This window comes from Pyxicephalus adspersus, chromosome 2, assembly GCF_032062135.1.
Source record: "Pyxicephalus adspersus chromosome 2, UCB_Pads_2.0, whole genome shotgun sequence".
NCBI classification, from domain to species: domain Eukaryota; kingdom Metazoa; phylum Chordata; class Amphibia; order Anura; family Pyxicephalidae; genus Pyxicephalus; species Pyxicephalus adspersus.
Window position 1 is genome coordinate 124,466,254 of NC_092859.1, and position 19,573 is coordinate 124,485,826.

General features: G+C 38.7%; 1 protein-coding gene across 2 annotated transcripts in view; it reads left to right on the forward strand.

Annotated features, from left to right (window-relative positions):
- The window catches only part of LRRC49 (leucine rich repeat containing 49), an 84,643-nt gene that overhangs the window by 64,061 nt on the left and 1,009 nt on the right, over nucleotides 1–19,573 (forward strand). For both annotated transcript variants that reach the window (XM_072402301.1, XM_072402302.1), the window contains 4 exons: nucleotides 4,943–5,180; nucleotides 5,778–5,963; nucleotides 7,217–7,326; nucleotides 9,773–9,926. In XM_072402301.1, the coding sequence (XP_072258402.1) occupies nucleotides 4,943–5,180; nucleotides 5,778–5,963; nucleotides 7,217–7,326; nucleotides 9,773–9,926 (688 nt within the window). The remainder of the gene's footprint in view (nucleotides 1–4,942; nucleotides 5,181–5,777; nucleotides 5,964–7,216; nucleotides 7,327–9,772; nucleotides 9,927–19,573) is intronic.

Below are 19,573 nucleotides of genomic sequence, written 5' to 3' on the forward strand. Positions count from 1 at the left end.
CAACGCAAAACAAATTCTTTGCTGACTGTAGAGTGCAAAGGACTAAAGATGAGGAAGACTCAGAAAAAGGAAAAACAATGGATACAAACTCCCCTGATGCTAAAGGAAAAACAGCTACTTCTGCTAAAAAAAAAGGTAAATCTAAGGACAAGAAAGCGGAAGATGCTGGTGAGTCAAAGGCTGAAAAAGCAAAATTTTAGTAAACGCTAAAGCGACAGAAGCTGCAGATGAGGATATAGAAGCTTCTGAGAAGACTCACTCTTCTGAAGCCCCCAGCTGAAAAGGTTGCCTCTTCTACAACCCCAGCTGTTCCTGAACCCCCATCACTAGAGTCCATGCAATCAAAACAGATGTCTGAAGAAACTGAAACGGCAAAACCTTCAGCTGAAGAAACTGCTTCTCTACTAACTGAGGTTCAGACTGCAGAAAATATCACTGTGGAAGATACTTCTTTGCTGATTGAGACTGAGGTGCAGGCTGATGAAAGTGTTCCTGTGTTGGCTGGGGAATACTTTCCTCTTTGTCCAAGGATGGGAAGGATGGGATCCTGTTTCAGCTGAGACAAAAGAACAGCCTGAAGGGCAGGAAGAAGAAGCTGAGCCAATGGTGGCTGAAGAAGGAGATGTTGAATCTGAAGATGAAGGGACAAAAGAGGAAAAATTTCGCAATCTGCAACTGGGCGTGGCCTACCAGTACAGTAGCAAGCACGATAGTGCCATACCTCAGTTCATACAGTCTACTGAAGTTATAGAGAAGAGAGTGGCTCTACTTTCAGAACAGTTGGAAAAAGCTGCAAATGAAACCACTGAGAAAATTCAGAAGGAAAAGGTTGAAGATTACAAAGAAACCCATGAAAGTACCTCTGTTTCCAAAAAGGTGCGGGAATAGTTTAGTAAATTAAGTGAAGTAAATAGGGAAGGGACTGTCCCTGTTATGCCTGATGAACAGGATGCTCAGGACAATGTTGAGGAAGGGGTTGTTACATCAGTGGAGGTGAAGGCTGGAAAAGTGCTTCGAAACATGAAGCCTCCAAAACCAACAAACATTAAAAAGAAACATGTAAAGAAAACTTTCCAGTATAAGCTGTACTTGTCCCAGACGCTCAAATCTTGATCGTCACATGCAGAGTCACATAAGAACTGGTTCTGGGGAAAAGCTATATGAATGCTACGTTTGTCATGTTCGGTTTACGCAGGGTGGAACCAGGAAAATGCACATACTGCAAAAGACTACTGAGAATGTGGCCAAAGTTCACTGTCCCCATTGTAATACAGTCTTCGATGACCGTTATGGCCTTATTCAACATCAGAAGTCTTACAACAATGAAAAGCGATTTAAATGTGATTTGGGGTGGGGCAGAGAAAAGAGTGAAGACCATCACCACAGTGGCTGTTAATGGTATCATGCCAATAATACAGAAACTGGAACCTCAGCTTGCTGTAGCAAACAACTTTGCTGGCATTGGACTGGATAAGATTGAAGAGAGGTTGCCCATTTTGTATCAGCCAAGTGACAAGATTGTAACTAATGCCTCAGAAGCTGTCATTGGTGCTAAAGATGCAATGATTCAAAATATAACTGGAGTGATTGATAAGACCAAGGAAGCAGTGTATGACAGTGTGGAGATGACTGTTAAAAATGGAAGCATCAACACTGTGCTTGGAAGCAGTGCGGTGCGCAAATGAGCAACGGTGTTGATACTGCTCTTTCAAAGTCTTCTTGAACAATACCCACCACCAACTGATAAGGAACTATTATTATTATTATTATTATTATTATTATTAAACAGGATTTATATAACGCCAACATATTTCGCAGTGCTGTACATTAAATAGGGGTTGCAAATGACAGACGAATACATACAATGATACAGGAACAGAGGGTTCAGCCTCGAAGAGCTTACAATCTAGTAGCTGGGAGAGTTTACACACAATAGGATGGGAGATATGTAGTGGTGGGAAGTAGAAGATGAGTAGGCAAGTTTGAAAAAATGGTGAACGAGAAAAGGAGGCGGCAAAAACAGAGGGGTTTGAGGTGTCGAATGACAAGGCAAGCTACTACGTTCACTTGGAATCTCTCTACCAAGGCACGCAAACGTGCTTACCATCAAAGCATTGGCAAGATTCAAGGATGCTAAATGCAGAAGTCAGGAGACCATTGCTCAGCTACAGTCTACAGTTGACCTGATTGAATATGCCAGGAAGAACATGAATTATGTGAATCAGAAAGTACATGATGCACAGGAGAGGTTCAACCAAGTAGTAAAGATAAAGCAAGAACTGGGTGAAGAGTTAACAAAGGATGAAATTGACATTCTGAGTAAGACCTGCACTAAGCTAAAAGAAGTTACTAACACAGGAGAAGGAAGGAGTGCTGGAGCTGAAGGATGATGTTCAGGAGTACAGTGAAGATCTGGAAAAAACGGATTTAAAGAAAAGATGCTTTGCCAAAGTCGCCTAAAGATGCCAGAGACAAATTGGTCCAGAGCAACGGGTGTCTAAAAAGAACATTTTTTTATTTCTTTATGTTCTGACCTAGAAAAGGGAAGACACAGGTCTTCAATGCCAGCCTACGGCCACATCAGTCTGAATGCTCCTGATCTGGGGTTCATACCTTCTTGGTAGCCTGTGTCCCAACCCTAAGGTTGAAAGGAGGAGGGGGGGGGGGGAAGTAACAGCTGGCCAAAAAATTCACAGGGTTTGCCCAAATACAGGTTATACGTAGAGTATTTTTTTGTTTAGTTAGACAGTTTTCCTTTTGACCTGAAGGTGGGGTTGAAGTACCAGGCTGAATAACAATGAGCTTCATGGCCAGGTGAGGGAGCTAAAGAAGCCTGGGTATGATCAGATGTTAGCTGAAATACATCTTTGGAAAATAGGCTGGGTATATAAATTCCCAGCCTGCTTATTTATGTGGCTCTGTCTTGGCTGGTGAGCTGGGAGGAAGTCCAAAGTTAACTGTGAGTAAAGATACAGACTTTGTTGGAAAAGCTGTATGGTTAGGGCCTTAGAGTCCTGCACAACACTAGGTTGGGCTGGATTGTTAGTAAAGGGATCTAACAGTGAGTTAGAAGCTAAGTGGCCAGGCTTTATTTTTGCTGTTTGTTTTATTTTGCCTGTTTTTGTGTGTAAATCGTATTGGTGAATAAAAACTCTTGTTGCACAGATAACCTGCTGGCCCTGTTTCCTGTTTGAAACACCCCCCGTTCTACGGGCGATCTCACAATATATATATATATATATATATATATATATATATATATATATATACACACACACACACAGTAAAAGCAAGTGTTTGGCACCTCATTTTCAGAGGAAAAGAATATGCCTTGCCTACAATCGTGGAGATCTGGAAAAAAAACTGTACTCTACTGTATGTGCCTCTCATTAAATCACACACAGTAAGCCTGGCTTAGAAAATGTCTGTACATTATTGCCAAATAGTACTTCTTGAGTAGGCTGTATGTGCCAACAGGAGGTAAATTAAGTCAATACATATTTCACACTGGCTTACAAATCTACAAGTAAGCCCTGTCCAACAAATTACTTGAACACTGAAGATTTGGGACAAAAACTAAGGTGACGTCCATATAACCATTTTATTTTCCAAAAAAACGTATATATCTTAAATAAGCCTAACTTATATAATAGTATTCAGATTTGTACAGGGAAAGTACACATTAATTATACTATAGTTTTCATTTAACTTTTTCTGATGTTTTTTTGCTGCTTTCTAATCACATTCTACTTGTCATCGTAGTGTTTATTTTAACAGTAGTTACATGCAGAGCTTGTAATAAGTTTTCATTAACAGCTTTCCTCTCCAGTGGAGCTTAAAATACAAATAATGTTTTCCTGTCCAATGGACCTTAAAATACAAATAATGTGAGAACTGAAAAATTATTAGTGGCTTTATTACAGCAAAATAATACTTTGGTTTCCTTGTTACAAGATATGTGAAGCGGAAATTACATGAGCTTTGAATAAGGCATTAAATGGTGTTGAGTTCAACAAATTGGACAGTTTACCTGTATGTGACTAAATATTTTTTCTTAGTAGCTGAACCAGTTTTTTTTTTAAATACAGTTTGGGGAATGATACATATTTTTGCATTTAATGTACTGAGTATACCCAAATTTAAAGTGGCTGTGCTATAAATTACATCGTTTTTTAGGGTCATTATTGTTTGTTTGGTATATAAGCCATAGGTCTCATTGTTTCTATCCCTTGTCCTATACACACACAAGGCCCCTGCAGCAGTGTGCATACTCATATCACTGGTTCCAACCATGTTGGTTGTAGTTCTGTCAGACTATTTTGGACCCACCTGAGCACCCAGGTGGCCCAGTCTGCGTACCATAACCCTGCAGGTAATGTTCTTCATACTACCGATGGCTCTAGAATAATACAATAAGATGCATGATTTTTGCACAATGTATTCCATCCCCACTTTATCCAATTCCAGAGTGACTTAATCCCTATTCCTCCCAAGCCCAGTGTAACCACAGTTTAAAGGTCTGTGTGTAGACTGATATATATGCTACAGGTTTAAGATCTATGTTGGGTTATAATTCATATGGTTCTCTGCAACCTGCCCAAATGTTGTACCCCTATAATCTTTATTAAACTGCGCAGGCTCTCTGACAAACTCATGAGTTGTCTTGTGATTCTCTTTTAAATTGAATTACGCCCAATCCTTTTCATCTAAAACATTTCTTTTACTCCCCCCGCCTTTTATTTGTTATAATAAGAATATGTTTTAGCTGAAGTATGTTTGTTTTTTCTTTTCACCTATTTTTTTTTTGTATTCACAAGCACACCATGCCTGATAATAATTTAGTTTTATATTTCTAAATTATATTTTCTCAGCGAATCCCCAAATGTAAGATCATGGAAACCTGACAACTGTTGCCTAATATGTTTGTAATCTTTCACTCTAGATCACTTGACTCTGTGTTGAGCAGTGCTGTGCAAGCCCTTTCTGTGGTGGATTCCCATCTTGTAGAATTGGAAGGAGATACCTTGTGTTTGTATGGATTGGGTTCTCTGGAATCTCTGGACAGGACATGGAGTGTTCAAACATCAGGCTCTGTCAACACAATCTCTTTCACTTTCATAGAGTTTGAGGATATAATTCAAGTCCTACCAAAAATAAGAGTCAAACTTCCAAATATTATGGTAAGAGTGAAAATAGCAGAAATATGTCATATGTGACTGGATTTTTATTCTTTACAGGAAGCTATAACCATTTCTTAAATATCCTAATTTCTAATTTTGAACAGAGTAGTAGTGTCAGTTGTAATTATTTGACTTGATTGTGCAATGGTTACATAAAATCTGGTGAGCCTCTCTGGGTATCAGTTGGTGATATGAACAAGAAATTTAGAGTGCTGCGTATATTCTTGCACTATAAAAAAGTAAATAATATCAAGAACAGAAAAAGCATGGCCCCATTTTTTAGTACTGCATTGTGGGCTGGGTGTGGGGATTGAGGTGCATTATCTTCTACGGTAACATTACAAATAAATTCTTGAAGAATGGATTTTCAACCATGCGGAATTAATCCTAATCTCAAAATGGGTCTCACTGTTTGTCATATGATATATTTGTCAAATGTTTGTCCTATGCTGTGCATGGCTTGGTTGTATTACTTTTGAATATTGCATTATTTGTGGCCAGTAATTCTGGGAAAGAAAGAGCCTAAATGTCAGTTTATTGTTAAAAAATGGTAGTCCTATGTATATTGATTAGTTATTTGATTCTTTTTTTTTCCAGCACCTTAAATTTAAAGAAACAAATCTAACCACCTTGAATCAGTTCAATGCATTAGCTCAGCTACGCCGGCTTGATCAGTTGACTGTGGATCCTCAGGGAAACCCTGTAGTTAACTTTACTCTTTGGAAGTATTATGTGCTGTTTAGATTGAATCACTTCAACATCCAGAAAATCAATGATAATGAGGTAAGGAGGCTCATTATTACCAAAAATAGTATTTGATAAAGTACTATATTGTGAATACAAATAATATTAATGCTACTTTTTTATGTTTTGGATTGGAGAATGGATAGAACCGCTTCTAAGATTTTATTGGTGTCTGTTTCTGTTACATTACCTAGCAGTTTCTGTCCTAAAGACAGTTGTTACTAGGGCTGGCAGCAAAGTAAAATCCTATTACTGAAAGTCAGAACAGGAAGTGGGGAGCGATCTACCAGATAAGAAAAACCTTCCCTAATGACTACTGTCAAAAGTAGAATTCTCACATAATTAGTTGAATATGGTCCACGTGTGTGCAATCACATGATCTGTCACATGATTTCTCTTGTACACACTGTAATTAGACCTGTTCTGAAAGGCCCCAACTCTGCAACAATCAGGCGAAAGAGAAAGTTATAAAGAAGTATACATTTGTTTGGTTCTAAAAAGATCTCCAAAATTGCGAAAATCCCACAAAGCACCAATAAATACCAATTTCTCCCATTTCCATGATAACAAAATTGAAATATTATGGCACCACTACAAACCTTACAAGAGATGGCTTTCCACCAAAACTCAAACACTTTGAAAGGGCATTAATCAGAGAAGCAACAAAGACACCAAAAAAAGGAGCTTAAAAGATCCACAGCAGGATATGAAAAAGAATTTATATGACCACTTTAGGCCATACACTCCACTGAGTGGATCTTTATCTCCATTGCCAAAATTAAACCCAAGAAAACAAAATCTGTTTCCCCAACAGCATAACAAAACCTGTCTATGGCAGCATCATGCAGGGGTTGTACTGAATACAGGGCCAATTGATTTGATACTAAGATAAATGATCACCTTCCATCAGTACAATGACCCAAAACATACTTCTTAAGCTACAATGGGGTGGTTTAAGAAGAAAAATTTAAAATGTCTGGAAACCACCTAATCAAACCCCAGTTCCAATGAATTTACCATGGCATTCCTGGTAGATTGTAGAGCAAGGCACAACTGCTGTAGATTGTGCCTTAAGGGAATGGCTGACAATCCCAGTGGATGGATGTGCTAATAAAGACATACACCAAGACACTTCAAAGTGCTAACCCCCCCAAGAATCCTTTTTAGTCTAGATCCCATCACTAAGAGTATCAATACTTTTGCAAGGTATCATAGATAGCAGGTCTTCTTCAAACTAATATGCTGTTACTCTTAATATTCTGTGTGCAACTAAAAAATGTGCTGTTTTACAGGTTACTCAGAATGATGTTGTTATGTCTGAGAGGCTGTTTGGAATTCTTGCGTATGTTGCATCATCAGAGTTACCGCAGTATAGGCTTGTTGCACTGCTTGGCGATACCAGGTATGCATTAGTTGTTCCAGATGACCATGTTTACTGGCAAGCTTTTTGAGCAAGTGAAATACATACAGTTGGCATTGGCAAGGCGTGTCATTTTCCTATAACCTTCTTTAAAGTGCATTGCTGCCTACGAACTATAAACATATCCTTTAATTTGTAAAGAAATTTTACAATTCATCCCTGACTTTTTTAGGTTTTTAATGTGAAGATATTCATCCTCTAAAGATCACAAAAAAACGTTCTAGATTCAATCAATTTAGCTAACCAAACTCTATAAAGTATTTTCAACTAATTAGATTAAAATGTGGACCTTTAAAAAAAATAAAATAAAAAACTTGTTAGGAATAATAAAAAGTTAATTGGGCGATTGGCTTTTTGTCAACTGGTTAATCATTAGGGTTGAAAAAAAAACAATTTTGTGTTACAGTTGCTATCTCACTTAGATATATTGTACAAAATGGTTATAAGTCTGCCAAGTGAATAGTACATTGATTACATATGGTTGATCAAGTGGATCAATTTAAATAGATCAGAATATTGATTAAAAATAACTTTGAGAGAAATTGCATTGCTATTGTTCAGCATTATTACTATGTCCTAGTTGCTTACAACAGAGGGTCTTCAGGCTGCCAAGATTTTAGTGCAAGAAAAGGGAAAGAGCTAAGATTTTTTTGTGATTGTGTTGTGAGTTTTTTAAATGCATGTTCTCCATAATGCTTACAGATACCGAGGTTGGTGTTGGACTGTTTTAAAGTATTTTTTACTACTTTTTCAGAATATTTAAATACATTAGTGTGTGTGTTTGACAGGTTCTCTTTAAAGTAATGTTCAGTTCTAGCCTGAAGGTTTTGAACACATATGGTATCTTAATGGAAATGTTGGCTGTCATTTTAAATTAGTTTTTGGCAGGCTTCAACACTCTTTCAGCAAGCAGTCCTGAAGTTTGGTAAAAAGCCTGCTGAAACCTCCTAATAGCTTGTATAAAGTGATAGCCAGCTCTCCCATTAAGATCTGACTCAGCTCTTCCAGGCTGGAACTGAAAGATGCTTTAAGAGGTTCAGGTGTACTACTATAAGCTTATGGAATCGTTTGTGTGCTTTCTGTAACCCTGGTTCTTTATACCATTGAGGTACCTAAGCGTATTTTTTCCCCAAAGTAGATAAACTATTGAAATAAATTTTGATGGATGCAGTTTTTATATTGCATAATATTAGAGCTTCCTTTAGCCAAATCGATGTTTTAAGTAAAAAAACAAAACAAAAAAAGAATAGTATAATTTAATTTCAAAGTAAATACAGGTAGTCCCCGGGTTACATATGAGATAAGAGACTGTAGGTTTGTTAAATTGAATTTGCATGTAAGTCAGAACAAGTACCTTTTTTTAATAAATGCAATTAGGACAGATGTATGTCTCAACATATTATTAGGCAGCGTGGTGTCAGTATAAAATCCTTACTCTGAGTTAATCACAAAAAAAAAAAAAAACTTTACAGAGCCTAGGCATGCATTAACTTCTGGAGCAACCTAATTTAAAGAGTTACAAGAGCTTGCAGAACAGCAAAATATTTCTTCTGTTTCTGCAAGTAATGCGAACCGCCCCCTCCCCCACCTCAAGCCTCTGTCCTGCACACAAATGAGCAGGAAAACAGCGAAGCTCTGTTCGTGTCTCGGAGTCGTCCATATGTCGGATGCCCTTGGTGGCTACCTGTAGATGTTAAAGAAAATAAAGACTTAACATTACATGCAACCATGCAATAGTGACAACTACAATTTTTCACAAGGGCCTTTTTAAAAACTTAACAGGTCCCTAGTTTTAAAGTTGACCATTAATAATGGCCCTGGAAGAGGGCTTACCGTGAAAAGTCCCTATGTGATAGTAATTTTTTGTTCTCTTTATAAAGACATTGGAGGAGCCCTGTGCAACAAGTACTCAGTATATCGTTATTTAGGTGCTTGTAACCTCTTGCATGCTGACCATCTGAAAGTTATTGTTGTCTGGTGGTTTCTGTAGTTTGGCTATGTTCACCTTAGCATTGTGGAACAGCTTGGTTACCTAGGTGTGTATGGTTAACCTCTTGGCACCTGGGAGCAGTCTTTTGCAGACATTCAGAGAGGTTAAAATGAAGCTGATGAAATGTCAGAGCTCCCTGGTATTTATGTAGCATCTCAAAAAAAACTCACTGCACCGCAGGCAAAGGAATTTAAAAAGTGGATTTTAGCTGCTCCTGTTTGTTTCAATAATAAACAGGGCTTTGGAGTTAGCAAAGAATCAGCTTGGTATTCATTCATGACAGAATTCCTTTAATCCTTTATTAGCCTAATAATTGCTAGTTACATTCATATCCATCCTTTGTCGATATAATCACCCTTTATTCTTAAGATACTGGTCTGTTCATTCCATAATGATGATTGTGTATTTTGTTTAACACTATTTATTCAACTTCTGCAGGAAAAAAACTTTCAATCAACTTGCAGAAGGTAAGACAAAGAAGAGTCTTCTTGTAAATGAAGAAAGTATTGAAAGCAAGAAAGTTGGAGTGGAAACTCCAAGCAGATCAACATTGCAATACATTCCACAGGATCTGCTTAGTGAAAAGCTGGAGGTAATTTGTTGGATCACTCTATTATTTATATATATATATATATATATATATAATTTCCTAATACATCTTTATAAAAAAAACAGGTCTGTAAAGGTTTTGGCTTCAAAAAGTTTAACCCTCTAAAAGTACATAATGCTTTGATTTACATCACATCTTCTGGAGAACATATAACTTTCATTTTAACCTGTGTCATCAGCATGAAGGTACAGGTTTAAGCATGTAACATGATACATGTAAATGTGTTGTGTCCTACTTTAACATTTTATCTAAATGTATGGCTTACATATTATAAATCCTTATTTTATAAAATGTTTTTAGTAAAAATACAAGGAATGAAAGATAGGGAGCTTTGTAGGCATGAATAATCCCAAACAAAATTATGAAATAAACTGCAATATAAACCATCAGTTTTTCACAATAAAATCTAAGGAGCTATATCAATTAAAAACTACAATTTACAAATGTGACATCCAATAAATTGTCTTACATTTAACATGATACATTCCTATCTCATCTTAAAAGCTCAATGTGCATGCACGTCCCGGAGTCCTGTGTCACTCAAAGGGGAAAAAACTTCCCCCGGAGTGACATCAAAAGTTTAAGGGACGTCATAATGCCAAAACCCACCACCTCTCCTATCTCGGGCCTGAATCAGCCTGAGCCTGCGATTCATACGGGAAACATGGTCCGTGGCTCTAGCCTGTGCCCCCCTCCCATGCAGCACCACCGCTGGTCTCCGTGCTCTCAGGGCCAACCTGTCAAGACTGGGGGTTGGGGACCTCTGGGTTAAAGTAAGGTCACCTCATTCAAAAGTCAGCCGCTTCCTTTTGTACCGGGGGGGGGGGGCCTGGGTTATCTGGTATACTATCTATTCTTTGTTTTTAGGAATATTGTTTTAAGAAATGAATAGAGGCTAGGGGGTTACATAGTTAAATTATATTCAAATAACTGAGTGCTTATGGGCTTGGTGTATTTGTTTGTATTATGTCATAAAGAACTTGATACAGTGTAATAATAATAAAAGGTACATGTACATATCAATCTCGTATCCATGTTTAAACAGGTTTTTCTGAATAACCAAACCTAAACAATGTATAATGCCATCAAAATTATTCTTCATTGAGGAAAGATTTTACACTCCCTTGACTTCCTGACTGCGAAATTCACTGCAGTCATTTTTCTCCAAACATAAATGCTGGTGAGCTAAAATAATAGTGTGCTTATCTCCCATGTTTGATGCAGCTATGGTACAGCACATTATAACACAATGTCAAAATTATTTTTACTATTAGCCAGTATTTATATAGCGCCAACATACTATGCAGTGCTTTACAAAATCCATTATCATATCACGAATTGTCCCCCAAAGGGGCTCACAATCTATCTCCAGCATAGTGATATGTCATTAACACAGTCTAAGCACAAGGGAAAGCTTATTACCAAAGCTGCATGTTTTTGGGGATGGGGAAGGTAACCCATTTGAACATGGAGGAACATACAAACTCCTTGCAGATGGTGTCCTGGCCAGGATATGGACCTGTAACCTAACACTGCAAAGGCCAGGGTGCTAACTACTAAGCCAACCGTGCTCTTTACCATGACTAACAACCTTGATGTCAGAAATTTACTTCTGTCAGATGACCTGTTGCTGGGTTTAGATCATATGACCAAGAATCAAAGGCTCTTGAAATAAGCCTAATAAAACTGACAGATATACACTTAGATTGATAACAGGTCTATAAAGTGTATACAGTGCATGGCAAAAATTATGTAATCTCAACTCCTAGGCTTAGTCTACACGGACGTTTTCCCCAGCGTTTAACCTGAGGCTTTAAAAGCTCATGTTTGAAATTCCCATGCATTCCAATAGGCTAATCTACACCAGGACGCTTCCTTGAGGCACATTTATGAGCGTTATCTATAAAAATTAAAATCGGGGGTTATTGCCCAAAGAGGCGGGTAAACGCTTCAAATGATTTCAATGGGACGTTTTCCGCGCTTATAAGCACTTGAAACGTAAATGCGGTATAGACGGTTTCCAGCTTTTTAAAGCTTGCCTTTAGGAACGTTTACATGCGTTTTTAAAAACATCCGTGTAGATCAAGCCTTAGAGGATGTTTATTAAGCTGTGTTACTCTGTTGCAAAAATCACAAATATGATACAAAACTACTTTATTTAACAGCTGAACAAAAAAAATTTGATCCCTTCCTTCGATTTCCCTTGCTAGGGGACACACTGGCCAGTACCACAGACCATATCTTCTGTATGTATCGCAGGCTCGGAGGTTGGCGTGTTTTGTTTCTGGTCTGTGCCTGCAATGGGAGAATGGGCATGAGCATGTTTTGGCATCATGACGTCACTCTGGGGGACGTTCCTTCAAGCCCTTTGAGTAACACACAGGCATGCACGGTCCGAAGTCCGTAAATTTTGTGATCCATGAGGTACAAAAGGTCAGCAACCACTGGACCTAGGGTGAACAATTTATAAATAGAGCCTGATGTGTGTGACTGAACTGTAAGAAGTTAGCAAAAGAAAATTGGATTTACATGTATACAGGGAAGCAAAAAGTGAACCATTAACACCCAAACAAAAGAAAACAAGGTTACAGTGGGCTAAGGAGAAGCAGTCGTGGACTATGGATGAATAAATGAAAGTAATACACAGTGATAAATAGCAAATATACATTAGCCAAGATGATGATGCTAGGACATTTGTTTGGTGGTGTTCCAATGAAAAACAGGTGACTGCCTGAAGAAAACAAGCACATTTCCTGACTCATTGATAATATGGGCTTGCATGGTGGCTAAAGGATCACGGTAGATGACAGTAAATACATGTGTTCATTGGAATTCTGGACACTTTTCTCATGCCATTAATCGAAAGTAAGTTTAGTAATGATGGTCAGCTTTTGGAATGATAATCCAACTTGCAACAGAGAAAGAATTTTAAAACTTTTCTTTAGGGATATCATATCAGTTCAGTGAAATGGCCAGCAAGTCTGGATCTCTTTCCAATAAAAAAATTTATAGTGGAAATTAAAAAAAAAGAAAGGCTCTATTCTGCAAAGCTGATCTGTCAACTGCCATATATCAAAATTGGAACCTGGCTAAAAAAGAATATTTTTCATTAGTGAAGTTCATGGCTCAAAAAAAAAAACCTGTTAAAGCTAGAGTAGGTGCGAAAAAAGTGTTAGGTGCAATGTATTTGGTTTGTCTCAATATTTTTCCCTATTTAGCTTAAACGTGCCATTAATTTTTTTTTTTTTTTTTTAACTGTTTTAAATTTTTATTGAAAAGTTTTTATTGAATTTTTTATGTACAGAGATGAGGAGAAAAAAGAAAAAAAGGAGCCTTAAAACAAAAGAACCGGACATATGTATAGAAACATATCATAAACATAGCATACAGGATGATAGGTACATCTGATAAATCTCTTGTATAGGTAACAGTAATATAGCGGCAGTGCAGTACCATTCTTTTAAACCCAATAAATGGTAAAGATACATAAACAATAGAAAAGAAGAAAAAAAAATTAAAAGGTCATAAACATAATAAGTAGGTAGATGGGGGGGAGGGGAAAGGAGTGGGGAAGACAAACAAGGGTAGGTGGGGCGCTCGCTGATACACAGGAACAGTGACATATTAAACCTGTAGACTGGTATAGTAGGCGTCCCAGAGTTCCCACACCTGTTCAAATTTTGCAACCCTGTTCCAAAGGAGAGCAGTAAGGTACTCCATCAGGCGTATATCCTGGATGCGAGCGTATAAATCCTCGAAAGAGGGGGCCAGTCTGGATTTCCATTTGGTGGAATTTCAAGTGCGAGCAGCTACCAGAATATGTGTGATGAACTTACAGGTGGGTTTAGGGAGAGCCGTAAGGGGCAATCCCAAAAGGTGGTGGAGCAGGTCAAGGGGAAATCGTTGTTGAGTCCCTCCCCAATTAGCTCATTGACTTTCCCCCAGTAGCCCTGAATAAGGGGACAAGACCAAAAAATGTGTTCCAGAGTCCCATGTTGTGACCCACAGGGCTAACAGGCAGGATCTACATCTGGAAACAATCGGTGCAACACAGCTGGCATGTGATGCCATCGGAACAAAATCTTATAAAGATTTTCTTTATAAAGCGTACATATTGAGCTTTTGTTTGCTGCTTCTCAAAGCTTGGACCACGTATCCCTCTCCAGGGTATAGCCCAAAATATCCTCCCAAGTACACATGTATGCAAATTTACCAGACACCTCCCTTGCTGACTCATGAAGAAGGCGATAAATAGAGGAAATAGGCCCTTGGAGTACGGACCTCCAATACAAATTCTCTCAAAGGGAGTTATTCAGTAAATCTGGGCACAGATTGGAGTGATTGGACATAATGTCTAATCTGTAGATAGGCAAAAAAGGTGGTTTGAGGGAGATCAAATTTTTCCTGCAATTCCGGAAAAAGAAAGCAGTCTTTTTTCCACCGGGTGTAATATATTTCAGAGATGAAAAAGCCCTCGGTCTTTCCATGGCTGCCACATATTTCTAGCTAAACTGTCAGGTATCAAAGGGGTTTGTATAATGGATGTAAGCACAGAGCCCCGAGAGGAGAGACCATTTTCAGATTTGTATGTTCTCCATATATTCCTCATAAAAGCCATTGGGGACAGCAAATCCCTCTCGGGTATTAACCAGGAGGAGCTCCAAAGCATCACATTGGGATGGAGTGGGGAAATCCAAGCTTCCTCCAACTTCCGACATATACTGGGGGAAACTAACACAGTCCAGGAAGGCAAGTAACGAAGGTGTGTCGCCACATAGTACTTAACCAGGTCTGGAGCCCCCAGACCTCCAAGTTCTTGAGGTGTACAAACCACTGATTTGGAGAGTCTGTGACGTTTATGAGCCCAGATAAAGTTCAAAATGCTAGCCTTTAACTTTCTCAGGGTCAGGAGAGGAATCCCAACTGGTAGGGTTTCAAACAAATATAGGAGCTTGGGTAATAGCATCATCTTTACTGACGCAATTCGCCCCAAGAGCGACAATGAGTGTCCCTTCTATTTATTCAAATAATAATTTAGTTCCTGCAACAATGGGGGGAAGTTACAAGTGTACAGATAAGTGTATACAGCTGGGTTTTGAGTGCCGAAATAGTTTAAAGAGTGCTCCTGCCATATAAAAGGATAGCTATTTTTTAACGCTGAGAGTTGCGCAGGCGGTATATATAAACGTAGAGCCTCGGACTTCGAGGAGTTTACCTTATAACCCGAGACCGTACGAAAGGCATTAGGTTCAGACCACAAATTTGGGAGGGTGGTGGTAGGTTGTGTCAATGTAAAAAGTACATCACCTGCATATAACGAAATTTTGTAGGAGGAATCTTTCACTGTAACACCTTGAATATTAGGATTGGATCTGATTCTCTCTGCAAGGGGCTAAATGCTAAGAGCAAAAAGTAAAGGAGATATGGGACAGCCTTGTCGCGTCCCGTTCTTAATAGGGAATAGTTTAGAGGAGGCATGAGGCAACTTAACAGAGGCCGCAGGGCAACTGTAGAGGGAACGTATTGCTCTAACAAAAGGTCCGGAAAATCCCATTTTGGTAAGGGTAGAGAACATAAATGGCCAACTAAGCCGGTCAAAAGAGTACTAGGGAAGGAGTTTTGTGTTTGTTGAGGATATCAATAACATTAATCACTCTCCGAGTGTTATCGCTTGCATGGTGGTATGGTATGAAGCCCATTTGGTCCCCATGTATAAGAAATGGTTTGGAAAGCCTATTTGCCAAAATCTTAGAGTATATTTTAAGATCCGAGTTCAACAGTGCTATAGGTCTATAATTAGCACAATCCATCGGATCTTTACGCGGTTTGGGAATCACAGTTATATAGGAATATGACATATTAGGTGGAATAGGTTTACCTTGTAGAAAGTCATTGAACAAATCCCCCAAATAGGGGAGTAGATTTGTTTTTTTAATATAAATACAGTAAACCGTCTGGGCCAGGTGCTTTATGCGAAGGGAGGTGAGAGATGACCTGTGATATTTCCTCCTCAGTGATGGGTTTATGAAGGTGCTCCAAGTGCCAGCTTGTATTGTGGGGAAAGTCAACTCAGCCAAGTAGGAGTCTAAACTGGATTGCAAAGTTGGGCTCATGGAGCCTTGTGTCTGGTGCACCGTACAATATAACTGGGTATATTATTGCATTATTGCTCAAACCTGTAGGCTATTTGGGACGGCTCATACCTTAGTATTCCCTGTTCATCCTTGATCACCATGGGAGAGGAATTAATTTGTGCGTCCCTCAACTTGCGTGCCAAGAGCGTATCTGCCTTGTTACCTTTATATTAGTAAAGCTGTCTAGTTCGCTGCATCATCCAGCTGACCTTCCGAAGCTCCAACGCCCTCAGTTTAGAGCGGAGGGAGGCCACCCTACGCAGGAGGCCCAAGGATGGATTGCTAGTTAGTTTTACCGCCGCAATCCGGAGTGCCTGTTTCGTCAATACACACTGCAGATTGGAGTTCTTTTTAAGGTGAGAACTCAAGGCCACACAATGACCCCGGATAACCGCCTTATGGGCCTCCCAGAGGGTGGAGGTGTGCGTTACAGAGCCTTTATTTTCCTCAAAGTAGTGTTGTAGACCTGTAGTAAGGGACATTTTAGTGTCCTCATTCTTGAGGAGAAAATCGTTCTATCTCCAATGGCAGAGTCTAGTTCTGCCAGGGGCGAAAAGAACCTCCAAGTTGATTGGGGCATGGTCTGACCAGGAAATGGGATGAATAGCAGCAGAAACACTGTTCCTCAACAGTGGCAAGTTAATAAATATATAATCCATGCGGGTATGTGTTTGATGAGGGGGAGAGTAAAAAGTAACCTGTCTACTTATGGGTTGTTGAATTCTCCAGCTATCTTAAAGCTGGTGACGTCTAACCAATTGTCTAAATAATTTAGCGTGTTGCAACACTATAGGAGGTGGAGCAAGAAACCTGGCTTGTCCTTGATTGGGTGCATATATATTACACAAAGTTAAAGGGACACCTTGCAGTTTGCCATGTAAAATAAGAAATCTGCCCTCCGGGTCCACAATTGAGCGAGTAGGAGAAAATTGAAAAGAATTCAATCAAAATAGCAACCCCTGCTCTTTTTTTAGATGGAGAGTTGGCTGCATGAGCACCCGGGTAAAATTTGGATGCAAAGTTAAAGGTGCCCGAGCTATCAAAATGCGTCTCCTGCAGGAATATAATATCCTCCGAATGGCGTTTAAATTCGTAGTATTGGAGTTTAAGCCACGCACATTGAGTGATAATATTTTAGTAGCCATCAGAATATATTATCAACTGATCTCTGCTTAGACCCCCACATAGCCCAGGCAAACAGGGAGGAGAATTGGCCATGAGCTCCTAGGTACGTACATACAGGAGAACAGGAAAGTGGGGAAACACTTAAACAATAATAAAAAAAAACCCACAATAACAAAAACACAAAACCAAGTCGAGCCTTTAACAAAAGCACATAGGGAACAATCATGTCTGGCGAGTACACAAACACTCCCAGAGGGGAGAAAGACCCAACGGACTCCAGGACAACCACCAGAGCACCATTGTATCTTCAGAAAACAGCATGGTCGACACGGGATGTTTGAGCAGTGCAATGGCCCCGGGAAGGGGTCCGCCATTAATTTCTTTAAATTAATTAGGTACCACATAACACAATGTTCAACTGTTCAAATATGGTAGTTTTGCTGCATGTATGTTATGTGTATTTTGCAACAAAGTAATTAAGCTGCGTGCACATCCTCCAAGAGATGCGATTCCATGATTTTGCCAGGGGTTGTATAAACAAAAATATTAAAATCTCATAATAATTGTAATATATTTATCTAATTTCAAAATGATTTGTCACTACCACAACACCTGGGAGCCTATTTATAAAACAGGGAATCCGACATTACCTCAAACATTCCCCTGTAGGAATCTTCCAAGTCCATGCGTTTCAATGGCAGTAATTAATTCCTAAGAGGGAATGTTTGAGGGGTTGTCAAAATCCCTGTTTTATAAAGAGAGCCCCTGGTGATCCTGCTTATTAGATACTTGGTGACAATGGTATTCTAATCTATGGTATATAGACAGAACATGGATGCAAGCAGACTACTGAAGTTTTTAGCACTGAAATACAATAAAGAATAAAAAAGGAAAACTTATTTAATTACAAGAAACAAATTCCAATTACATATGATACACAGTGATTTAGCAAAGTAAATGTTATTCTGTTTAGGTTTACTTCTTCTTTTAATAGCCCTACTCTTTCTTCTTCACCCTTCTTAATGGTCTTTCAATTGTTCAAAGTACAACTAATTTTGAGTTTAAGGAATTTGACCACATCAGCAAATCCTCATTCTCTGCCTAGGTCCACGTCTTCTTTTTTTTTTCTTTTCTAAAGTATATCACACTTGGCTGCACAGTTGATTTCAAGGACTTGTAAAAATCTGCTAAGTCCTGTTTCATATCAGCAATAAAACAGCAAAGTAAATATGATTTGCCACAAAAAGCCCTTTAATGAGGATCCCCGGTTGAGTTTATTTGTGAAAGGAAAAAAAAAACTATTTTTTCCTAATAACTTGCTGGAAAGGGTTTTGTGTATTTTTTGTCTTAATTCTCACGCTCACAGTAGATGATCCAAGCTATGATCTAATGCTTTTAGGCAGGAAGAAAACAAATCCTCCATTGACTTTTCTTCACTATTTAATGGCTTTTGATACAATAAAAAAATAATTTACCATTATCAGGTTGGTAAATTTGAGAAATGTTTAGTGGAAAAATATTCCAGGTAATATTGAAATGTGTTTTATTTGTACTAATATTAAAGTGACACATATTAAAGTTACACTTAGTTTAAAAATGGTGATATGTTTTCCTTAAGTTTAATGTTTTAAAGCACAACTAAATCCATAATCAAGCCAGGTAAATTCCTAAAGCAATCATGTTAAAGCAGAACTAAACAGAAAAAAAAAAAAAAAAATCTCACTTACCTTTAATTCCGCAGATTCCTCGATCGCGCTGGACCTTTCCTTGACCGGGTCCCACGCTGTCTTGGAATTCTCCTTCTTCCCGGCACGGAGGAAACGTCAGGCACTGCCATCTTTGGTCTTCTTTTTCCTTCTTCTGGGTACGCCATGCCACCTTGGCACTGCGCAGATCGGGTGACGTAGCCTGATGTAAAGGGGGAAAAAAAGGAGTGCTGATCTCAACTGTGCATGCATGAGATTTGCATCCCTTTCCCCTCAGTGTATGAAAATGCCCCTTCTGCCCCTTCTCATGCGCAGAAGGAGCAGCCAGGAGCCTTCCTGATGCAGCCAGGATGTGTGGCATAGGTATCCCAGGATGCTCTACGAAAGAGGAGGTGCTTCACCCTTTTTTTTTTTTTTTTTTTTTTTTTAAAAAGGGAGTTGCATTAAAAGGGATTGTCTACCCTTTTATGTAAAGTAAAAACTTTAAATTAAGGTCCACTTTAATGAGTGAAAATTTAAGTATCATTAAAATTTAACTTTTAACATTTAAAACCCTGTTGTGTAGTTGTGCAACTATCTGCACATCCCTGACTTGTGCCTTTTAGTTTTCTGTTACCACACTGATATCAAACAATTGCTTGCCACCTACTTTCTGTGGCCACAA